The sequence below is a fragment of the Schistocerca piceifrons genome, chromosome 9 (genome assembly GCF_021461385.2).
Source record: "Schistocerca piceifrons isolate TAMUIC-IGC-003096 chromosome 9, iqSchPice1.1, whole genome shotgun sequence".
Classification (NCBI taxonomy): Eukaryota; Metazoa; Arthropoda; class Insecta; order Orthoptera; family Acrididae; genus Schistocerca; species Schistocerca piceifrons.
The window spans coordinates 201520069-201540207 of record NC_060146.1 but is presented as its reverse complement, the minus strand read 5'-3'; the positions used below and the strand labels follow the sequence as shown (position 1 = coordinate 201540207).

The 20139-nt window shown below is 41.1% G+C and overlaps 1 protein-coding gene across 3 annotated transcripts in view; it reads left to right on the top strand.

Annotated features, from left to right (window-relative positions):
- Nucleotides 1-11327: 11327 nt before the first annotated feature.
- LOC124717000 (U11/U12 small nuclear ribonucleoprotein 35 kDa protein-like) overlaps nt 11328-20139 on the top strand; it is a 71448-nt gene continuing 62636 nt past the window's right edge. For all 3 annotated transcript variants that reach the window (XM_047243626.1, XM_047243625.1, XM_047243627.1), the window contains exons 1-2: nt 11328-11529; nt 11617-11689. In XM_047243626.1, coding sequence (XP_047099582.1) covers nt 11444-11529; nt 11617-11689 — 159 coding nt within the window. In that variant the 5' untranslated portion in view covers nt 11328-11443. The remainder of the gene's footprint in view (nt 11530-11616; nt 11690-20139) is intronic.

The following is a 20139-nucleotide window of genomic DNA, read 5'->3' as shown; positions in this document are numbered from 1 at the left end:
CTAGTCTTCAGAGGAATGTCTTCTAGCATCAGTGGAAGATGGTCTGTTAAGAGGCTACGATACATATGCATGTCCATGTTCCATCTATGAAAATGGGCCTATGAGCTGATGGTTCACTATCTCCACCACATGTTTACACTCCTTGGACATTTGACATTCCACATGACAAAGCCAATGGGGATTGTCAATGGGTCAATAGTACATATTTACCTGGCCATGATTGTTAAATGTGGCTTCATCACTAAACAAGGCACATGACACATCTGGAGTATCCTGTCTTAATGGCCTTGTACAGAAATTAACATGATTTTCATAATCATATCCATGCAGCTCTTGATGGAGAAAGACGTGATAGGGATGGAACCTACGTCAATGGAGAATGCATAAGACACTTGTCTGACTCATGCAACTACCTTTCACAATCGCGCGGGAGCTAACATGCAGATTAACTGCAGCAGCAGAAAGAACATTAATTCTCCCCTCTAATGTCATCACATCTTCACTTCTTTCCTTCTGTTACATTGTGTACGTGTTATAGTACCAATTTTATGCAACCAGTTGAAGAGGGTGATAAATAATCACTGAAATGGTTGATGTCTATTGGGATATCTTGCTGCACACACTGTACAAAAATGAATTGCACCCTTCCTACACTCTCCATACACAGTGAGCAGGTTGACTTTTTCTGTATTGGTAAATCCCATCATCTACTCACAACCTACTGCTTGGACTGTCACACACTAACTGAATAGCAAGTTGCAGTGCATTCAATGAACACACAAGCATAGAGTAAGCAAACATAATGTCGTACCTAGCAACTATACAGGCTGAATGGCACAAACAAGTGATGGTGTGAAAACTTTTCAAAATATAGTATCTCAGAAATGAGTCACACAAAAATCTCGCAAGAAGCACTGCTGATGTTCTAATATACCCTACTTTTAGCTAGTTAATGTCAATAGGCATTGTTCCATTTAAAAAAGTCTATGTTTGCATGAAAAATACCTTTTTCTCAGTATTATTACACTATATTTATTGGCTAACAGTATGAGTCCCTAGCTATCAATCTAGTCTGTGAAAACTGCAAATCAATAGCACTTTCCATTTCAGCAATCTTTACGGTGCAAGTTTTAGATGATTCATCCTGTGTGTGTTTGTCCATAAATAACACTTTCTCCTTATATTTGTGGTTAATAACAAGAGTGAATTTAAGGTGAACACAGCAATTCACATCCTAGACTATGCATTCCTCTCTGGAGTTCAGAACTTAGTTCTGTATTCTGGTGCAAAAGTCTATAATAAGCTGGCAGTAGACATCAGGCAGGAAGGTGAAAATAAAATTAAAAGAGTACCACATTAGTCATTCCTTCTATAATTTATCTGAACACTTGGTCTCAGGAATATAAACTCTGCCTAACCCTAATATTTGTACTTGTCAGATCCTGATTTTGCCAGAATACAGACAGCTAATAACAGTCTGTGTAAAGCTAAAACACTTTGTTTGAAGTATAACAACATGAGCCAAGTAGTATAGAAAGTGGAGCAATGGGTTTTTTCAAAGTAGCTATTCTTCTCCTATCTAGAAGTAATTACTTAATGTATGAGGTTGTTCTAAATTATTTATTTAAAATTAACAACAAATAATTTTGAAACCATTGACTGATTATTCTCTGTAAGGTCTTCAAACCTCATGTTGTGTTCTCAGGTTTCAGTCCACCAACTCCAGATGTTGCTCATTGTGCAGAAAAAATGCATGGTCACAATAACAATGCAGACATCTAGTGGTGTGGGATGTGTTGCTTGTGGTACCATGAAATGCAGTCACCAACTGTTGTAGGAACATCCTTCAGAATGGAGTATCACAAAGTTCTGCCTCAGGCAAAGACTGCTAAAGCACAGTGTGATCAGTTTGTGGAAACAGGTTGTGTGGTACATCAAGAGAAAAATCCAGGTCATCCAGACCAAACTGTCAAAGCCATGAGTGGAATGTACGTATGGAGTCCATGGTAGTCCACAGGGAGAGCAAGTTTGGAGTTGAATGTTCCTCAGCCTCCAGTACAGACGACTACAGTGTAGGCCACACAAGTTGCAACTACTGCAGGTGATATGTGACAATGAGAACCAGAGAGAGTGTAACATATGTGTGGAAATGATGAACAGGGTGGAAAATTAGGATAATTTTTTTGACAAGATAGTATTCAGTAATGAGGCCAAGCTCCACCTTAGTCGTAACATTGACCACCACACTGTGTGGATTTCGGGTGCAGAGAAACTTACTGAGATATTGGAAAATACACAAAACTCGTCAAAAGTGAATGTATTTTGAGCACTGACTGCTATCTAGATTGCAGAAGTACCTGATGCCACAATTTCCAGAGGACAAGGGTGTTTTCATTTACCAGCAAGATGCTGCCCCCCCTCCCCCTCCCCCCACCCCCCAACACACACATTACTACTGAGAGGTCACAGTGTACCTATCTTGCATTATTTCCATTTTATTATTATTACTTTATTACTAGATCTGTGTCGTTTACCAGTCATGACTGGACAGACTGCATCAAGATTAATTACATACATACACTTAAAAAAATATTCACAAAATTAAGATATTTATACTTAATAGAAACAATATTTATTTGTCCATTCATTTTGATCACTATTAAAGAATTCATCGATGGAGTACAATGGGCGTTCTTTCAGGTCCTGTGCTACTCTCCTTCTGAATGTTCCTAGCGGCAGGGATTGCACTTCTTGAGGCAGTGAGTTGAACGTCTTTAGGGCAACCACTGGAAAGCTGTCTTGCGTTCCCGTCAGTCGACACCTGGGTATTTCGATGCTCCTCTTGTTACGGGTATTGTGATTGTGTATACCTTGCCTCATGCTGAAGACTCCTTGGTATTCCTCCACGCTGATGAGACATAAAAACACATACTGGCTGAAGACTGTCATAATTCCTAACTGCTTGAATATAGGCCAGCAGTGCTCCTGTCTTTTGCTCGATGTGATTATTCTGAGAGCTTTTTTCTGTAGGATTAGCACATCCTTACAACCTGCAGAATGTCCCCATAACAGTAGGCCATAATTGATGTGGCTATGGAATAGGGCATAATATACTGTTATGAAATATTGGTCACTCAATACACCTTTTAACCTCCTCAGAAGGTATATTACATGGGAGAGCTTGGAGCACACGTACACTGTGTGTTCGTTCATTGTTAGTTTCCCCTCTATCATGAAGCCCAACAGTTTGACAGCCTCCATATTATCATGACATCCGATGTTGTTAAGGGTGCATATCAGATGTTGTGTTTTTTCTTCATTCATTTTCATTTTATTTCTGATGAACCATTCTTTGTTTTGGAAGAGTACATCTGTTTCTTGGAGTGATCCTGCAGCAGTTCTTCCTTTGGCAAAAAGGGTGGTCTCATCAGCAAACTGTAACATATTGTTGTTATAACCCGTATCATTGGCATAAATAAGGAACAGGAGAGGCCCTATGACGGACCCTTGGGGTACTCCATATTCCAGCTTTTGTTCTTGTGATGTTGCTCCATGAATTGATACCACTTGTCTCCAGTTTTCCAGACAAGGTGGGGACATAGCTTTGCCACTGAGATCTCCTAGTCTAATACCTAAGACTTTTGTATGTGAGGATATTTTAAAGACAAATTGTACATTCCTTCACTTCCTGCAACTACTGATAAGCTTTACAAACAGATCAGTGGTGTGCTGGTTGAGGAAGATGCTGGCATGCTCTCACACACATGGCAAGATATTTCGTACAGATGGGGTATCTGTCATGTGACAAGAGGAAGCCACATGAACATCTGCAGAAAGAAACTTCATGTACTGTCAATTTCAGAAGTAAAAATTCATCATTTCAAGTAAGTAAATCTCCTGCATTGTCTAATGTTACTTTTAGGTAACTAATTTACAATCACCCGGCATAACTTCATTCTTTCCACATCCCTAAAGGCTTTCTTTCAGGATGGGGTTTATGGAATGCAATGTGTGAATGAATGGATGAATGAACTGCAGTAGCAGCCAAGTTCTCCTGCTTTTGTTGTGTCCAGATGAAACTACTTTCTTCTCTGGGTTCTTCAATTTCTCTGGGTGAAGGTTAATCGAATTAGAAAACATGAAATAGTAGTTCACTTTATTACATAAATGAATAAAAGAATTACTTAACATTGATACAGTTCTTTGCCAAGGGTGGGGGAGGACTAAAGGAGGAAGAGATAGTAACTGCTACTGAAGGCACCTCCCCGTCTGCATCCCAGTGTCCACCACGCGGGCGTCCAGGAATATCAGCCGAAAAACCAAAAGCATCATGCAGCCCCACATCCAGAGAGGCAGATGCTATTGACAATAGGGGAGCGGATCTTCCGTGGAAGCGTGAAGACCTTCTGGGGGTGGCACCTCCATGGACATCAGTTGAGGCAGCTGGGTGAGAACCAGTGCTGGTTATGACAGTGGCATGTTCATCTCCATGTAAACCACAGAGGAAGGTACTGACTGCGACTGGTGGAGAGAGAACTTTAGGTGTGAACTCCAGTGACATGCTGGGCCTGTGGATAAACATTCTATGAAAGAATCAGTAACTTGATTGGCGCAGTTGGTTTTGGTGGCACTGCAGTAGCCTAGCAGAACCGTGCACAACATAAGATGAACTTCTGATTGCTTTTGTCATGACTCCATGCTTCCACCACTATTGCTTGTCAAAGGCTTTGTGAAAGACTTCATCGTATGGCTGAAATTCAGTCTGACCTTATGGAATCAATTGTGTGTACAGTTGCTGCAGAATATGTAACAGGGTATGGTGCCTTCGACAGTGAAACAATTCTGATGGTGACATCCCGTCATGTGGAAAGGAGCAGTAGGAGCACCAAAATATTTTCAATGCCTGCTCCCATGTGTGGGGGCAATGTTGAATGTTCAAACAAGCCATTCCGCCTCATTGTTTGAATGGAGGTGAAAATAAGCTGTGGTCACATGGTGTATGCCATTGGTGGCACAAAACTGTTGGAAAACGGCTGACCTGAATTGTGAACCCTTGTCTGAGACAGTGACCTCAGGAAGATCATCTTACAAGGGAACCTCCCCATCACACCCTCCTCAGATTTAGTTATAAGTTGGCACAGTGGATAGACCTTGAAAAACTGAACACAGATCAATCGAGAAAAACAGGAAGAAGTTGGAACTATGAAAAAAATAAGCAAAATATACAAACTGGGTAGTCCATGCGCAAGATAGGCAACATCAAGGATAGTGTGAGCTCTGGAGCGCCGTGGTCCCATAGTTAGCGTGAGCAGTTGTGGAACGAGAGGTACTGCGTTCAAGCCTTCCCTCGATGTTCTTAAAAATGAAAAGAATGAAGGGAAACCTAGCAAATGGACAGCATGTCCTATCAACTAAAAATAAATAAATAAATAAGAGTAAGAAGTACCATAAGCATGTCAACAAAAAGTAATATGAAAACTTGTAATTCACAAACATAAAGATGATTTATTTCTTGTTTTTTTCTCAAATAAATGTATGGTTACAAAAAAAAAGTGAAAAGTATACTTTCTTTATTTTCACAAAGTTATGATCTGTCTGTTCGTTCATTGGCGTCTCTGTTCACTGTAATATGTTTAGTGTCTGTGTTTTGTGACCGCACCGCAAAACCGTGTGATTAGTAGACGAAAGGACGTGCTTCTCCAATGGGAACCTAAAACATTTGATTGCAAGGTCATAGGTCAACCGATTCCTCCACAGGAAAACATGTCTGATATATTCTATACGACGCTGGTGACGGCATGTGCGTCACATGACAGGAATATGTTGTCGACCCACCTAACTTGTACACTTGGCGAATGGGTAAAAAGATTCTTCTACCTTGACGATTTAGGTTTTCTTGTGGATGTAATAATCACTCCAAAAAAAGTGATGAAAACATAAGAGTTTGTCACATAAACTGAAAATAAAAAATTAAACTTTTGACTCGAGGGAAGACTTGAACCAAGGACCTCTCATTCCGCAGCTACTCAACACTAACCACGGGACCACGGCGTTCCTGAGCTGACATTGCCCTAGATGTTGCCTATCTTGCACATGGACTACTCAGTTTGTATATTTTGCTAATTTTTTTCATAGTTCCACACAACTTCTTCCATTTTCTCGATTGATCTGTGTTCAGTTTTTCAAGGCCTATCCACTGTGCCAAGTTATAATTAAATCTGACCGGGGGGGGGGGGGGGTGCGATGGGGAAGTACCCTTGTTAGCAAATAATAGAAGACAAAGCTGAAACTGTACTTCCAGCAGTGGTGGATGTCAAGGGGACAACTAAAGCAAACTTACTGTAAGCATCTACACTAACGACAGTCGAATGTTCCAGAATGGATCCATGAAATCAATATGAATGACAGTCATGGCCACTCAAAAAAGCATTGCAGGGGAGCTGACTGATTTTCTGCACAAACTTTGGAATGAGTGGTCATTTGCTCAAACTGAGCGTCCATGCCCTGCCAAGTAAAATGATGGTCGGCAAGTTGCTTCGTGCAAACTATGTCCCAGTGATCTTGGTGAAATAAAGACAGAACTGCCTGCTGTAGAAACTGAGGAATCATAACACATGCATCATCGGTCTCACTATTTAATAGCAGAACACCTGATCTTTGTGACGAAATGAAACAATGTCACGCCACTGGGTGGGGAATTTCTTTCAACCTGTCTGACCACCAGTGACACACAGCTGCATCAGAAGCAACTGCTGCAGCAACACGCCAAAAGTTGAGAGGAAAATTTTGAAGTCATTCGATATCCTGAGAATCGATATGAAAACATGATTTCTCAGACGAATCAACCTCTGTCTCATTACTGACCGGTAATCAAGACTACACGTCAACTTTAGAATGTTGGGCAGTGGGCCTGTACAACAACTCATACTGGTAATTAGACAATATCAGAGCCCAACGTTGCAACTTTCACACTGTCCACGGTGGGACAGGGTTGGCAGTATTGGTCGACGTCGTTGAAGGTCGATGGTCTGTCAGCATATAGAACTTCCGACAGTACAAATACTGGTGGAATTTTGTAATGCCATAGATAACGGTGAGCACCTTTTTTTTCATTCTGACTGTAGTTACCCTGCACTTTGTTAAGAGATTTCGAGGTAAAAGCAATAGGTCTATCAGAATAACCAATCTTACGGAAGAGCACCGCTCCAATTCCAAAAGAAGATGCTTACAAGGCCAACACGACAGGCTTAGCAAGGTCAGCGTGAATCAAACATCTACGACTTAACAGTGCCTCTTTCAATAGCTGAAATGCGTTCTGGCATTCTTTGGACCAAGTGCGAAGCATTGGATGCATACACTGTACATGTACTACGTGACCTAAATAGTTCAGTTCTACATGGAAAAAGGGTCACTTTCCTTTGTTGAATTTTAAACCAGATGCAGAAAGAACTTGACACAAACAGTCTAAATTTGCTAAATTTTCTGCAGGCATTCGACCTGCGACAACAATATCATCCAGATAGGTAGCAAAAGTAGGGACTTTCACTGTTAACTGTTCCAGGAACCGCTGAAAAATTACAGGAGCTGAAGTACTTCCAAACGGTGATCTTTGAAACTGGAACAAACCTAAGTGAGTGTTTATCGCAAAGTATTGCTTGGAATGTTCGCCCAGCGGTAACTGTATATACGCCTCTCTGCCCTGTCCCAGTCAGACTGTCAGTACCTCCAGGAACAGGAAAAGAATCCTCTACAGTTTGTGGGTTTACTGTTGCCCCAATGTCACAATACAAACATGAACCATCTGAAGACTTCTTCAGAATGACCAAGGATGATGCCCATTAGCTTGCAGAAATGGGTTTGATACATCCACTGTCTTGCTATCTTTGCTCAATGTATTGCAAGGTGGACAGGAAGTGCGCGAAACAATAGCAGCTGTGCGTTGTCCTTCACAGTGATGTGCACTTTAAAGTCTTCTGCCTTTCCTTCATCTTGTTCAGATAGTTCTCTGTAATTACTACACAAGTAATGGGAATCCATTGTCAGAATATCAATGGTTTGTAGTACCAGTAGTATTTACTTATGATCGACAGAGTTTTGAGTATGACAAGCATAGAGAAGAAGGATATAAAGGTGGTCAACATGATGCCTTTTTTATCTGTTCGCTTGTGCTATTTCCAACAGTGCAAGCACGCATGCATTTTTGTGCATTCAAAAAGTGTTCGACTTGGATGTAGTCATAATGCATTGTTTCCCAGCTTTGGTGCAAATCTCTTGCGTACTTACACTGTTTATCAGACGACAAGGCAGTTAGAGATTACTTCAAATTTTTATTTATATTTAGATTTTGTTTGAAATATGTCTATGGTGCACTGACGCTAAGTATTAGTTTGATTTGGTGGAAACTAAAAATAAGATAAAATGTCTCCGATACTATTACTAAAACAATAAGATGAGCCTTGAAGTAGAAAAACAGAGAACTAGCAAGCAGCAAATCTATTAAAAGTGCGTATGGCAACTGTTAACAAATATTGATGACACAACGACTTTTAATACAACAACTGAAGAACCAAATTCTGAATGAATGAAAAAAGATTGGACAATCAGAAATTAGAATGAAGGATGTGCAGGAAGAAGTACCAATTTGGAAAACACGATCTTCATTATAGTGGATTCTGCAGCTGATGATATTTTACAATGTGTTGAATCTGGTGATATTAAATCTACAATAATAAAATTATAAACAGCCGACCAGTTGCAATGGATGAAGAAATTCTTTACCTAGGTTTAAACAAATATAAATTTGTCTTCTTCGGAAGGTAGCCTAAGGACAATGATCATCATAGCTTACATTATAAAAGATTGAAGCCAAGAATAAATTTTAACAGAAATTAGACAACTCTTGCATTACAGAAGTGTGATAATGACAACTGGTACTTACAATTTTACATCGCCGTTTTTACAATTGTCGGCATAGATCCATGTGTCAAAAATAAAATATAGCCCTAGAATTTGGGTTTGTCACGTAAATATAAAATAGCTCATGGATCTTGCAGCACTCACAACCGACTGAGTGTAATCGGCAAGCGTAGTTACTCTGAAAACAGGGCAGGTGGCGCTCATGCCGAGAAACATGTGCCAATTGGCATACAAAGGCAACGTGTAAATTATCAATATTAATAACGTCCTTAGGTAGAATAACAATAAAAAAGGAAGGAAATTGACACTCTTGTTATAACAGTGTGGGAGCATTGGTACAAATAATGTAGTTATACACCAAAAAAGGCAGGTGGCACTTACACCGAGAAACTTACGCCCAGTGACATATACAGCCAAAATATAAAAAATCACATTACTATATTAGTGAAGCCCACAAAAGGTATCAGACCCAGGCGATCATCGTAGGTCGTACCACTCGCTTCTTCCGGCCCCTGGATTTCTCCCTTACCATCTGCGCCCATCCTGTCCACCTCACCCAACCCTCACCATTGACCGTCACCTCACCTGGATCCCTCATCTCCGCTCCATCCAATCAAAAGCCCACAACCGCCTCCGACTCCTCAAACTCCTCTCTGGCCGGACATGGGGGTTGCACCCCTCTACCATCCTCCACACCTACAAATCCTTAATCCGCCCCATCCTCTGTTATGCCAGTCCCGCCTGGATATCTGTCCCCCCCCCCTCCCCGTATTCTATAAGTTCCTCCAGATCCTTGAGCGTCATGCACTCCGCCTCGCCTTCCGTATACACCTCCCAGCCCCCACACGGATCCTCTATACCCCCATCTGCTCCTATTCCTCGAACATATCCGCATATTCTACACCTCCCGCCGCCTTGATCCCCCTCACCCCCTGGTTGAACCTCTCCTCTCCTCTCGCATCCCCGCCCCCTGCCACGTCTTCACTGCTGTGTCCCCCCTACCCTCCATCTCTACACCCTTCATCTCCTTTTCCCGTCAACTCCCCCTCCTGGATGACGTCCTCTCTCCCTCCATTTATCCCCCCCCCCCCCCCCCCCCCGATCAACTCTGATCCTCACCCCCCTCCTTTCCTCCGTCCTTTCCCTGGGCTCCTCTTCCCCGCCCCCCCCATTCCATCCTGTGTTTTCTTCCCGCCTAACCTCTCCCTACCACCCTTCTCCCCCTCCCCCCCCCCGAATCCTTTTGTATTCCCCTCCCTTGCCTTCCCCACTCCCTGTCGCGTCTGCTCAGCACCACCCACCCCTCTTCTTGGACCTCATCCTCCATTGGCTCCTTTCCCTCCTCCCCCCCCCCCTCCCCCTTCGCTTTTCCTCCTCTTCCCCCCTTTTTTATTTTCCCATCGTCTCTCCAGTTTCCCCCCACCTGCTCTCGGCTGTGGTATGTCATATTTGTGCCACTTTTTTAGTGCAGTATTTAAGTGAGTGTTCAGTGTTGTGCGTCTTTCCAAAGTGTTGCGAACTGAAACCAGACTCTCGCCGTGTTTTTTCTAATTGTCTGTCTATTATTTTCCTGCTTCCTGTGTATTTTATTTAGCATCATCAACCCTTTGTTTTATGTTAAGTTCCACAATTTTCCGCCATTTTACCTTGAAGTCACCGATTTTATCGCCAACTTTTATTATTTATTATCTCCATCTTTTTAAAACAAATTCTATAGGCTGAAGAGCGGCGTACTAAGCTGCTGCCAGCCCGCCCCCTTCAGAGGGAATCGAAACTCAATAAATGAAAAAAAAAAAAAAAACTGTATGCATGTCAGAACTTTAAAACTGACAATGATGGCTCTCGTCAAGAAAGCATTGCGAACACTGGTACGGGATCCTGTTAATACACATTCATAGGGAAAACCAAAATTTTAGAGCCAGGCAAAATCACATAAGGAGCGATGTAGTAGCAAACATACATCGTGACAAAACCACCATTACATAAGGCCGATAGTACACTATCAAATTTCTTTGTCAAAAATATTTGAAGGTGTAATGGGAACTTTGTCAAATGTCGTCCAATATTTGACCAAATCTAGGGCCTCGCTGTTGATTTGATCAAAGAAAGGGGTAGTGAGCTTAAAGCACTGAAGGTGCATCATAGCTTCCTGAGGAAATAAACAAATTAATATTGAGTGATTTGTTAATTCATCTTGGGTGAACGAGATGATTAGCAGAACGAGACGTTGGTTTGTGGAAAGATGTCACAGCAGCTCATATTTCTAGGGCAGTTTAAACGTAATAGAATAATAACCAAGTTTTCAAAACAGAGCTACGGGCCAGAGAACGGTATGAATATTTTGAAAATTGCAATGCTGGTGTTTCGATTTGGTAGCCATAATCGATTTGTTCGCAAAATATCGATATGCGCCTGCACATGTATTTCCAAAAAACCAAAAATATTGCGGCAAAAGTGTAATGTGTTGCATAGCGTACAATGTGTTTAGATGTGACTAAATATTTTTGCTACTGTTAAGTAATTTAGGATGGAGAGTAGCGTACACATTCGGAAAGGAAAGCGTGAAAGAGAGATCTCAAGTGAAAAATACAGCAGAGAGTACCGGAAAAGAGAGTAAGAGTTTAATTTGCTTGCTTAAATTGTTGCTGGACATTGACATGTAGTCATGTAAGAACTCCATGCCCTTTAACCACGTTTTAGGTCTGAAGGCGAATGTTCACGGCCTGCAGAAGGACACAAAAGAGTGATTTCGAGAGACAAGTCTAAACTAGCGGTGAGCCAACATCTGGTTGTTTGTCATTAGATTTATTTATTATATAATCATCATGAATGTAAAAATGTTTCGAAGATCTGAGTAGCTTGATAAGGAGAGGTGACACGGTAATTTATTAGGCCTATGTTTTTGTATGTCTGTCTGGTGAATAATCTCTTTAACCAGCTAATCTTTATTGGAGGAAATACACTTCTAAGATTTCAACGGCAGTGCCCATGTTAATAGCTTGTTACTTCCCTCATTGTCTGTAATAATTTGGGGGTATATATTTGTAGTTTCGAGGAAAATGTAAGTAATACATTAATTAAATGTACATAGGTTACCCACATTTTACATGTATACAGTAGGTCCAAAATTTAAGGATATCAGAAGTTTAAAATGTGTTAGATTATTGAAACACTTATGCCCTTAAAGAATCATACTGTTACAATTTTATATAATCTGGCATTAAATCAATCAGTAGCCTGTACTCTTCCACTGTGCAGTGCACCCACGTTCTCCATAAATTACTTGCCATGTTTCCAATAGGCAGATTAGATTTCAGATGGGGTTACATAATATATCATGAGCTTGAGCTTGGAGAGTTATGCTGATCACCCCAAAAATTCGTAGCCTGATATTTAATCAATCACGGAAAAGCCTGACAACTTAAGAACAGAAAAAATTTTTGTTACCGTTTTCTGAATTATTAATGTTATTCTAAAGTTCATAGCAATCTTTGTAATTTTCACACACACACACACACACACACACAAGCTTAATATCGTTAGATTGTATATCTCATAAAACTTGCAGTGTAGGAAGTCAGGAACTTGTGCCAGTAACTACAAACTCATATGTATTTTTATGAAGTTTATCAAAAGAACTTAGGAGAGAGATAAACAATCATGTTACAGAGTTCTGAGAAAACATGGTGTGTAGGAGTTCAGCATACGGAAAGAGAGGCAGATAAATTAGACTGGAAAGTGTTAGCTAAGGACCATCCACGTGCCGCTGTTTGGTGCAGTAGCTGTACAGCAAATGACACACACACACACACACACACACACACACACACACACACACACACACACACACACACACCTACTACTTCATATCCAAAAATTGGGACTAGTGCAGCAGGGGATACAACCCGTCGGCTTTGGACAATGACGTCACAAGTGGCCAATCGAGAAGCGATTCTTCTTAGTGTTGTAGCTCCCTTCAGTGGCTGATAAGTGTTTTTTGACTTTTTTAAAAAAAATCTCACGAGATAGAATAAACAGATCCACTTTATTAAGCAATCAGTAAAAAAACTAAACTGAAACATAACAGCAAAAGCGAAAATGGTAAACTGCTCTCTGGCGGCTTGTGACGTCCTTGTCCAAAGCCGACGGGTTGTATCCCCTGCTGCACTAGACCCCAAAAATTCATCTAGAAGGATTTGTCATTCAGAAATTCTTTTAATTTGTTTTTAAATATTGGTTGCCTATCTGTCAGTTTCTATTTGGCAAATGTCCAAAGATTTTTGTGGCAGCATAACTACCCCATTCTGTGCCAAAGTCAGATTTAACCCAAAACTGTGAAGATCATTCTTTCTTTTAGTATTGTAGCTATGTGCTTCCCTATTATTTTTTAATTGGAATGGGCTATTAACAACAAATTTCATAAGTGTGAATATGTATTGCGAAGGTACTGTCAATATCCTGAGCTCCCAAGGTGATCTTGGATGGGCTCCAGCTATTACTCTCAACACTTTTTCTCTTAATGATGAATTACCCCAAAATGTGCCATACAAAAGCAGTGAATGAAAATAGGCGTAGTAGGGTAATTTAATGATATGCTTATCACCAAATTTTGCAGTAACCCTGATCCATAATCAGCTAAACATAACTGTTTCAGCTGATCATCAATGTATTTCTTCCAGTTCAGTTTCTCATCAGTGCCCACACCCAGAAATTTTGAATATTCTGCCTTAGCAACAGACTACTGTTCAAAGTCTCCATTTGTCAATGGTGTTATGTCATTTGTATATACCGTGTTTTCTCAAAAATTAGTGAGAGTCCATTTGCAGAGAACCACTTAAGAATTTTCTGAAAGAAATTATTTACAATTTCCTCTACTAATTCGTGCGTGTTGGGTGTGATTACTAAACTTATATCATCAGAAAAAAGAAATAGCTTTGCATCTTCATGAATAAGGAGTGGCAAGTCATTAATATATATTAAGAACCATAGGGGACCCAAGACTGAACCCTGTGGGACACCACGCTTGATACCTTTCCAGTATAGGGCTCTGCTGATTTTTGCAGACTACCTCTACTGTTAATTTCAATCTTCTTCATTATTCCAGGTAAATATGAATTAAACCATTTTTGCACCATCCCACTCATACCACAATACCTAAACTTATCTAGAAGAATTTCATGATTCGCACAGTCAAAAGCCTTTGAGAGATCACAAAATATCCCAATGGGTGATGTTCGGTTATTCAGAGGATTTAATATTTGGTCAGAGAAAGCATATATACCATTTTCTGTGGAAAAGCCTTTCTGAAAACCAAATTGACTTTTGTTAATACTTAATTTTTACAAATACGTGAAGTTACTCTTGAATACATTACTTTTTCAAGAATTTTGGATATAGCTGTCAGAAGTGAGATTGGGCGGTAGTTGTTAGCATAAGACCTATCTCCTTTTTTATGCAATGGTTTAACAATGATGTATTTTAGTCTATCTGGAAAAATGCCCTGTTGCAGTGAGCTACCACATGTGAAGCTGAGAATCCTACTTATCTGTTGGTAACAAGCTTTTAGTATGCAACAGCTGTTGGGCTGTCCGTCTCACCTTCTCTGTACACAGATGACTTCTGCATTTCATACTGCTCCACCAGTACTGGTGTTGCTGAGCGGTGTGTACAGGGAGCCATCCACAAGGCGCAGTCATTGGCTCTAGCTCACAGTTTCCAGTTTTCGGTCACAGAGTTATGTGTTATGCACTTCTGTCGGCGTTGTACCGTTCATCCAGAACCGGAACTTTACCTTAATGACGATCCACTCACTGTAGTGGAGACATATCGATTCTTAGGACTGGTTTTCAACACCCGATTGACTAGGCTTCCTTACCTTCGTCAGCTTAAGTGGGAGTGCTGGCAGCACCTAATCGCCCTCCGTCACCTGAGCAACACCAACTGGGGTGCAGATAGCTCTATGCTGCTACAGCTCTATAGAGCCCTTGTTCAATGCCTCCTTGACCATGGGAGTCTTGTTTATGGCTCGGCGGCGCACTCAGTGTTGCGTTTACTCGACCCAGTGCACCACTGTGGCATTCACCTGGTGACAGGAGCTTGTAGGACGAGTCCGGTGACCAGTGTCCTCGCAGAGGCCAGAGTCCCTCCATTGCCAGTTAGGTGTGCATAACTGCTGGCCAGTTACATTGCACATGTTAGTAGTTCTCCTGCGCGTCCAAATTCCCGTCTCATTTTCTCACCCACGGCGGCTCATCTCCCGTATCGGCAGCCCAGGTCAGGGCTTCCAATTGCAGTTCGTGTCCGATCCCTTGTTTCCGAACTGGAGTCCTTGCCTTTACCACCTATACTTGAGGTCCATTCGTGTAGACCTCCATGGTGTATATTTAGGCCACGGCTTCGCCTGGACCTTACACATGGGCCTAAAGACTCAGTTAACCCCGCGGCTCTCCGCTGCCTCTTCGTCTAGATTCTTGACGTGTACCGAGGCCACAAAGTGGTTTATACGGATGGCTTGATGACTGATGCTCACATTGGCTTCGCATATGTCCATGGAGGACAAATTGAACAGCATTCCGTGCCTGATTGCTGCAGTGTTTTCACTGCCGAGCTGATGGCTATATCTCATGTTCATAAGCACATCCGTTCATGCCCTGGGGAGTCGTTTCTTCTGTGTACTGACTCCCTGTGCAGCCTATAAGCTATTGACCAGTGCTACCCTCGTCATCCTTTGGTAGCTACCATCCAGGAGTCCATCTATGCCCTGGAACGGTCCATTCATTCAATGGTGTTTGTATGGACCCCAGGTCACGTTGGAATCCCAGGCAACGAACTTGCCAACAGGCTGGCCAAACAGGCTATGTGGAAACCGCTTATGGAGATTGCCTTCTCTGCAACTGAGCTGCGTTCAGTACTATGCTGCCAGGTTTTGCGGCTTTGGGCGATGAAATGTCATAACCTCATCACACACAACAAACTGTGTGCCATTAAGGAGCTTACGAATGTGTGGCAGTCCTCCATGCGGGCCTCTCGCAAGGACTCTGGTTCTCTGCCAGTTCTGCATTGACCACACTTGGATGACACACGGCTACCTCCTGTGCCGTGATGACCCACCTCATTGTCGGTGCAGTGCCCGCCTGGCAGTGGCCCATATCTTGGTGAGCTGTTCTTCTTTGGCTGCCCTGCGACAGATTCTTCAGTTACTGGACTCATTGCCATTAATTTTAGCTGACAATGCCTCATCTGCTAATTTAGTTTCACGTTTTATACATGACAGTGGGTTTTATCATTCTATGTAAGTTTTAGCACATTTCCTTTGTCCCTTTGTGTTCTGCACGCTAATGCTTTTGGGTGGATATTTTAATGTGTCGCAGAGTGGCTGACTTTTCCTTTTTATTCTCGTAGTCGGCCAGCCATGGTCATCTGCTCTCTTGTTTTTACCCCTTCTACCTGTTTCTTACTTTTCTCTGTGGTTTTCTTTTGCTGTTTTGTTCACAGTAGTGTTGATTGTTGTTCTGCCGTTCTTCTGGTTCTTCCTTTCTCCTCTTATGGTGCTGTGCATCTCCTTTCCCTTGCGTAATTATTTTACCGGGAACAAGGGACCAATGACCTCGCAGTTTGGTCTCCCCCCCCCCCCCCCCCCCCCCGTCCTTATTTTACCGGGAACAAGGGACCGATGACCTCGCAGTTTGGTCTCTCCCCCCCCCCCTCTCCTCCCTCTTTTAAACCAACCAATCACTGCATAGATGAGACGCTGAAAACATTGCTAAGCTTACAGATGGTGTCCTCCTTTGGAGCCACTTACAGTGCATTTATATGTTTATTTATTCTGCATAGTAACAGCCTTTGATCTTGAATACTAATTGTTGTTTATAATTAAAAGTGTAGGTAATGATTATTTATATGGGGGGACTTCAAAAAGTAAGTTACAGATTACTACCCACATCTGGTGCAGTCTTGGTCAAGTTGTTGACACTATTTCTCTGTGGCTGGATACGACACTGCATTTGGTCCATATACCTCAAGAACCTCATTTTGGGTCTGTTTGCAATTTAGGTATTGTGTGCACGGGAATCATATTGTCTCGCATATTCTGAAGTACATGTACAGTTGCCACGCCATTTCATTCCCACACTGTGATGCACATGTTGTCCGTAACCACAGCAGAACTGTGTCTGTGGGAAACCTGTTACATATAGCCTCTTCCGAAAATCTGCTACTCTCATTGGACGATGGTCTTAGTGTGCAGTTACATATGAACTTACTTCCCATACCTGGTACTTGCACAAAAAAAAAAGAGAGAGATTACCCAACTACTAATACTACTGTTGATACTACACATTCTATGAGTAAAATCAGTAAACGTCTGTTTTGTTCACTCATTTAGGGTACATCTAAATTGTAGATGGTTGTTCCCACTACTGGAGCTACCTTCAAACTATCCCAATTGACAGTTTTAGTCTGCTGAATTCCATGGGTATATGGCAGAACATCACCAGCATTTCCACTATGACAATAGATTCCATGATTCACTGTAACATTGTAAAATCAACATGCATTTGCAACAGCCCATCTGTAAGTCTTGAAGACTGTTTCATTCATTGGTCGCTGACCTCAGTTGCCTACTCTCCACCAATGCAGAATGTTGTCTTACCAATATGGGAGCAAGCTGACATGAGGCTGAATGCCTCATGAAGGACTTTCTCAGCCATTTTTGATTCTGCAGCTGTAGTATCATCTGAGATGAGCCACAATGACTCATTCCTGAGTGCTTGTTTGGGACCATTGTACCCAATACCTGACCACGATTATTTGCTGCATCTTGGTAGACCAAGCAGTCCCACGACCTGTTCTCCGGACTGCCCAAAATGCCACAGGTGCAACTATCATTCATTTGTCTTGATTTTGTAAAGATACAAAACATATGGGCCATGACTGGTCAGGCAACATATCAGTCCACGTGATGGATGAAGAAGTTTCATTTTTATTCTTGTCTTGATGATAAGGAGAAATTCATGTTTTCTTGCCTGTGTCTGAAGTGTCACATTTTGCTGCAGTTGGAATATACAATCTCGTATTAACTTGTTCGTATTGAATATAGTTCCAAGTGTCCTTCATATTTCTGTTTGATTTTCTTGCTTTAACCAATGAAGAATAAATATAAGTGTGCACATTCGTGGATACATTGCACTGGCGGGTTTAGTTCAACTTCCTGCAGTGCCCGTACAACGTAGTTGGCCAGGACATGTGGATACTAGTTAGCACTGAAGAATGATTTCATCGAAAAGCTTTGACATTTTCTTGTTTGTGTGCTTACAAATCACTCAGCGCCTCAGCTATTAGGTGAGTTGTTCTCTCATCTTCTTCCATTATTTATAAATTTGAGTTATTTTATTCCATCTGTAGCTCCATTTTTGATACTTTAAATGTTCTTATTTGTCACTGATAATTCATCAGCAGGTAGCATCCTTATCTATCCTTGATTTAACCTGTTGTTTTCACACTCTATTTTCCATTAGCATAACATATTTGTGAAACAGTTTGTTTTATATCTCATCATTTGATCATTTTCATTATTTGCAAAAAAAAGTTTGCTATTGTTAAACCTGTTATTCTAGTGAGGTATTTACACATGATCAGTGACTATATGAAGGACACAAAAGCTATTTCTATAAATTGCATTATCTTGTGGTTTAAAACATGTTCAGAATGACCTTCTTAGAAAAATAAAAAGGCTGCTGTTGTATGGCAGAAGAGGGAATTGTTTACATATATATCTACACGTATACTCTGCAAACCTCCAAGAGGTGCAAGGCAGAGAGTACATCCCATTGTACTAGTTATTTGGTTTTCTTCCTATTCCATTCACACATGGAGTGCGGGACGAATGATTGTTTGAATGCCTTTGAGCAGGCAGTAATTATTCTAATCTTATCTTCATGGTCCCTATGTGAGCAGTACGTAGGGGGCTGAGGTATATTCGTAGAGTAATCATTTAAAACCAATTCTTGAAACTTTGTTAATAGACTTTCTCGGGATAGTTTATGTCTATCTTCAAGAGCCTTCCAGTTCAGTTCCTTCAGTTTCTTTGCGACACTCTCCCACAGGTTAAACAAACGTGACCATTCGTGCTGCCCTTCTCTGTATATGTTCAACGTCCTCTGTTAGTCCTATCTGGTACAGGACCCACACATTTGAGCAATATTCTAGAATTAACCACACAAGTGATTTTTGTAAGCAATCTCCCTTGTAGAGTGATTGCATTTCTTAGTATTCTAGTAGTAAACTGAAGTCTGCCACTTTCTATACCACGACTGAACTTGTGTGGTCATTCCATTCCATTTCATATCCCTACAAAGTGTTACAACCAGATATTTGTATTAGTTGGCCGGTTCCAACAGCAATTCATTGATATTATAGTCTTAGGATACTATGTTTTTTTGTTTTGTGAAGTGAACAGTTTTACATTTCCGAACATTTAAAGTAAGATGCCAGTCCCTGCACCACTTTAAAATTTCATTGAGATCCAACTGAATATGTATGCAGCTTTATTTGTATAGTACTTATTATAGATAACTGTATCATCTGCAAAAAGCCTGATTGTACTATTAATATTGTCTGCAAGGTCATTAATATACAACATGAAGAGCAAGGGTCCAAACACATTCCTCTGTGGCACGCCTGACGTTACTTCTACATCCGGCTACTCTCCATCCAAGATAACATGTTACGTCCTCCCTACCAAAAAGTCACTTGATATCCCATATGATTGTCCTTTTAACAATAAGCGTAGGTGTGGTACTGAGTCAATTGCTTTTTGGAAATCAAGAAATACAGCATCTATGTGATTGCCTTGATCCAAAGTTTCAGTATGTCTGTGTCATGCTAGAAAAGTGGAAGATGCTGGTTGGCATTGAGGATGTCATTACAAGTGATGGTCTTCAATAACATAGGTTAATGTTTTCTGCATATGTATATTTTTGTTTTCAACTAATTTTACCTTTTTTATGTCTTCAATTAGGTTGATGTAATTGGGATTTTCCAAGATTCGTCATAATTTTCACCACTTGGTATTGTGTGTGTGTGTGTGTGTGTGTGTGTGTGTGTGTGTGTGTGTGTGTTTATCAAATCTTAATCGTCAGTGTGATATGCTGATATCCTTAATTAAAAGCGTGCTGTAGAACTGGCAAATCCATATCAGTAACCTATGTTTTATTTTTACTGAAG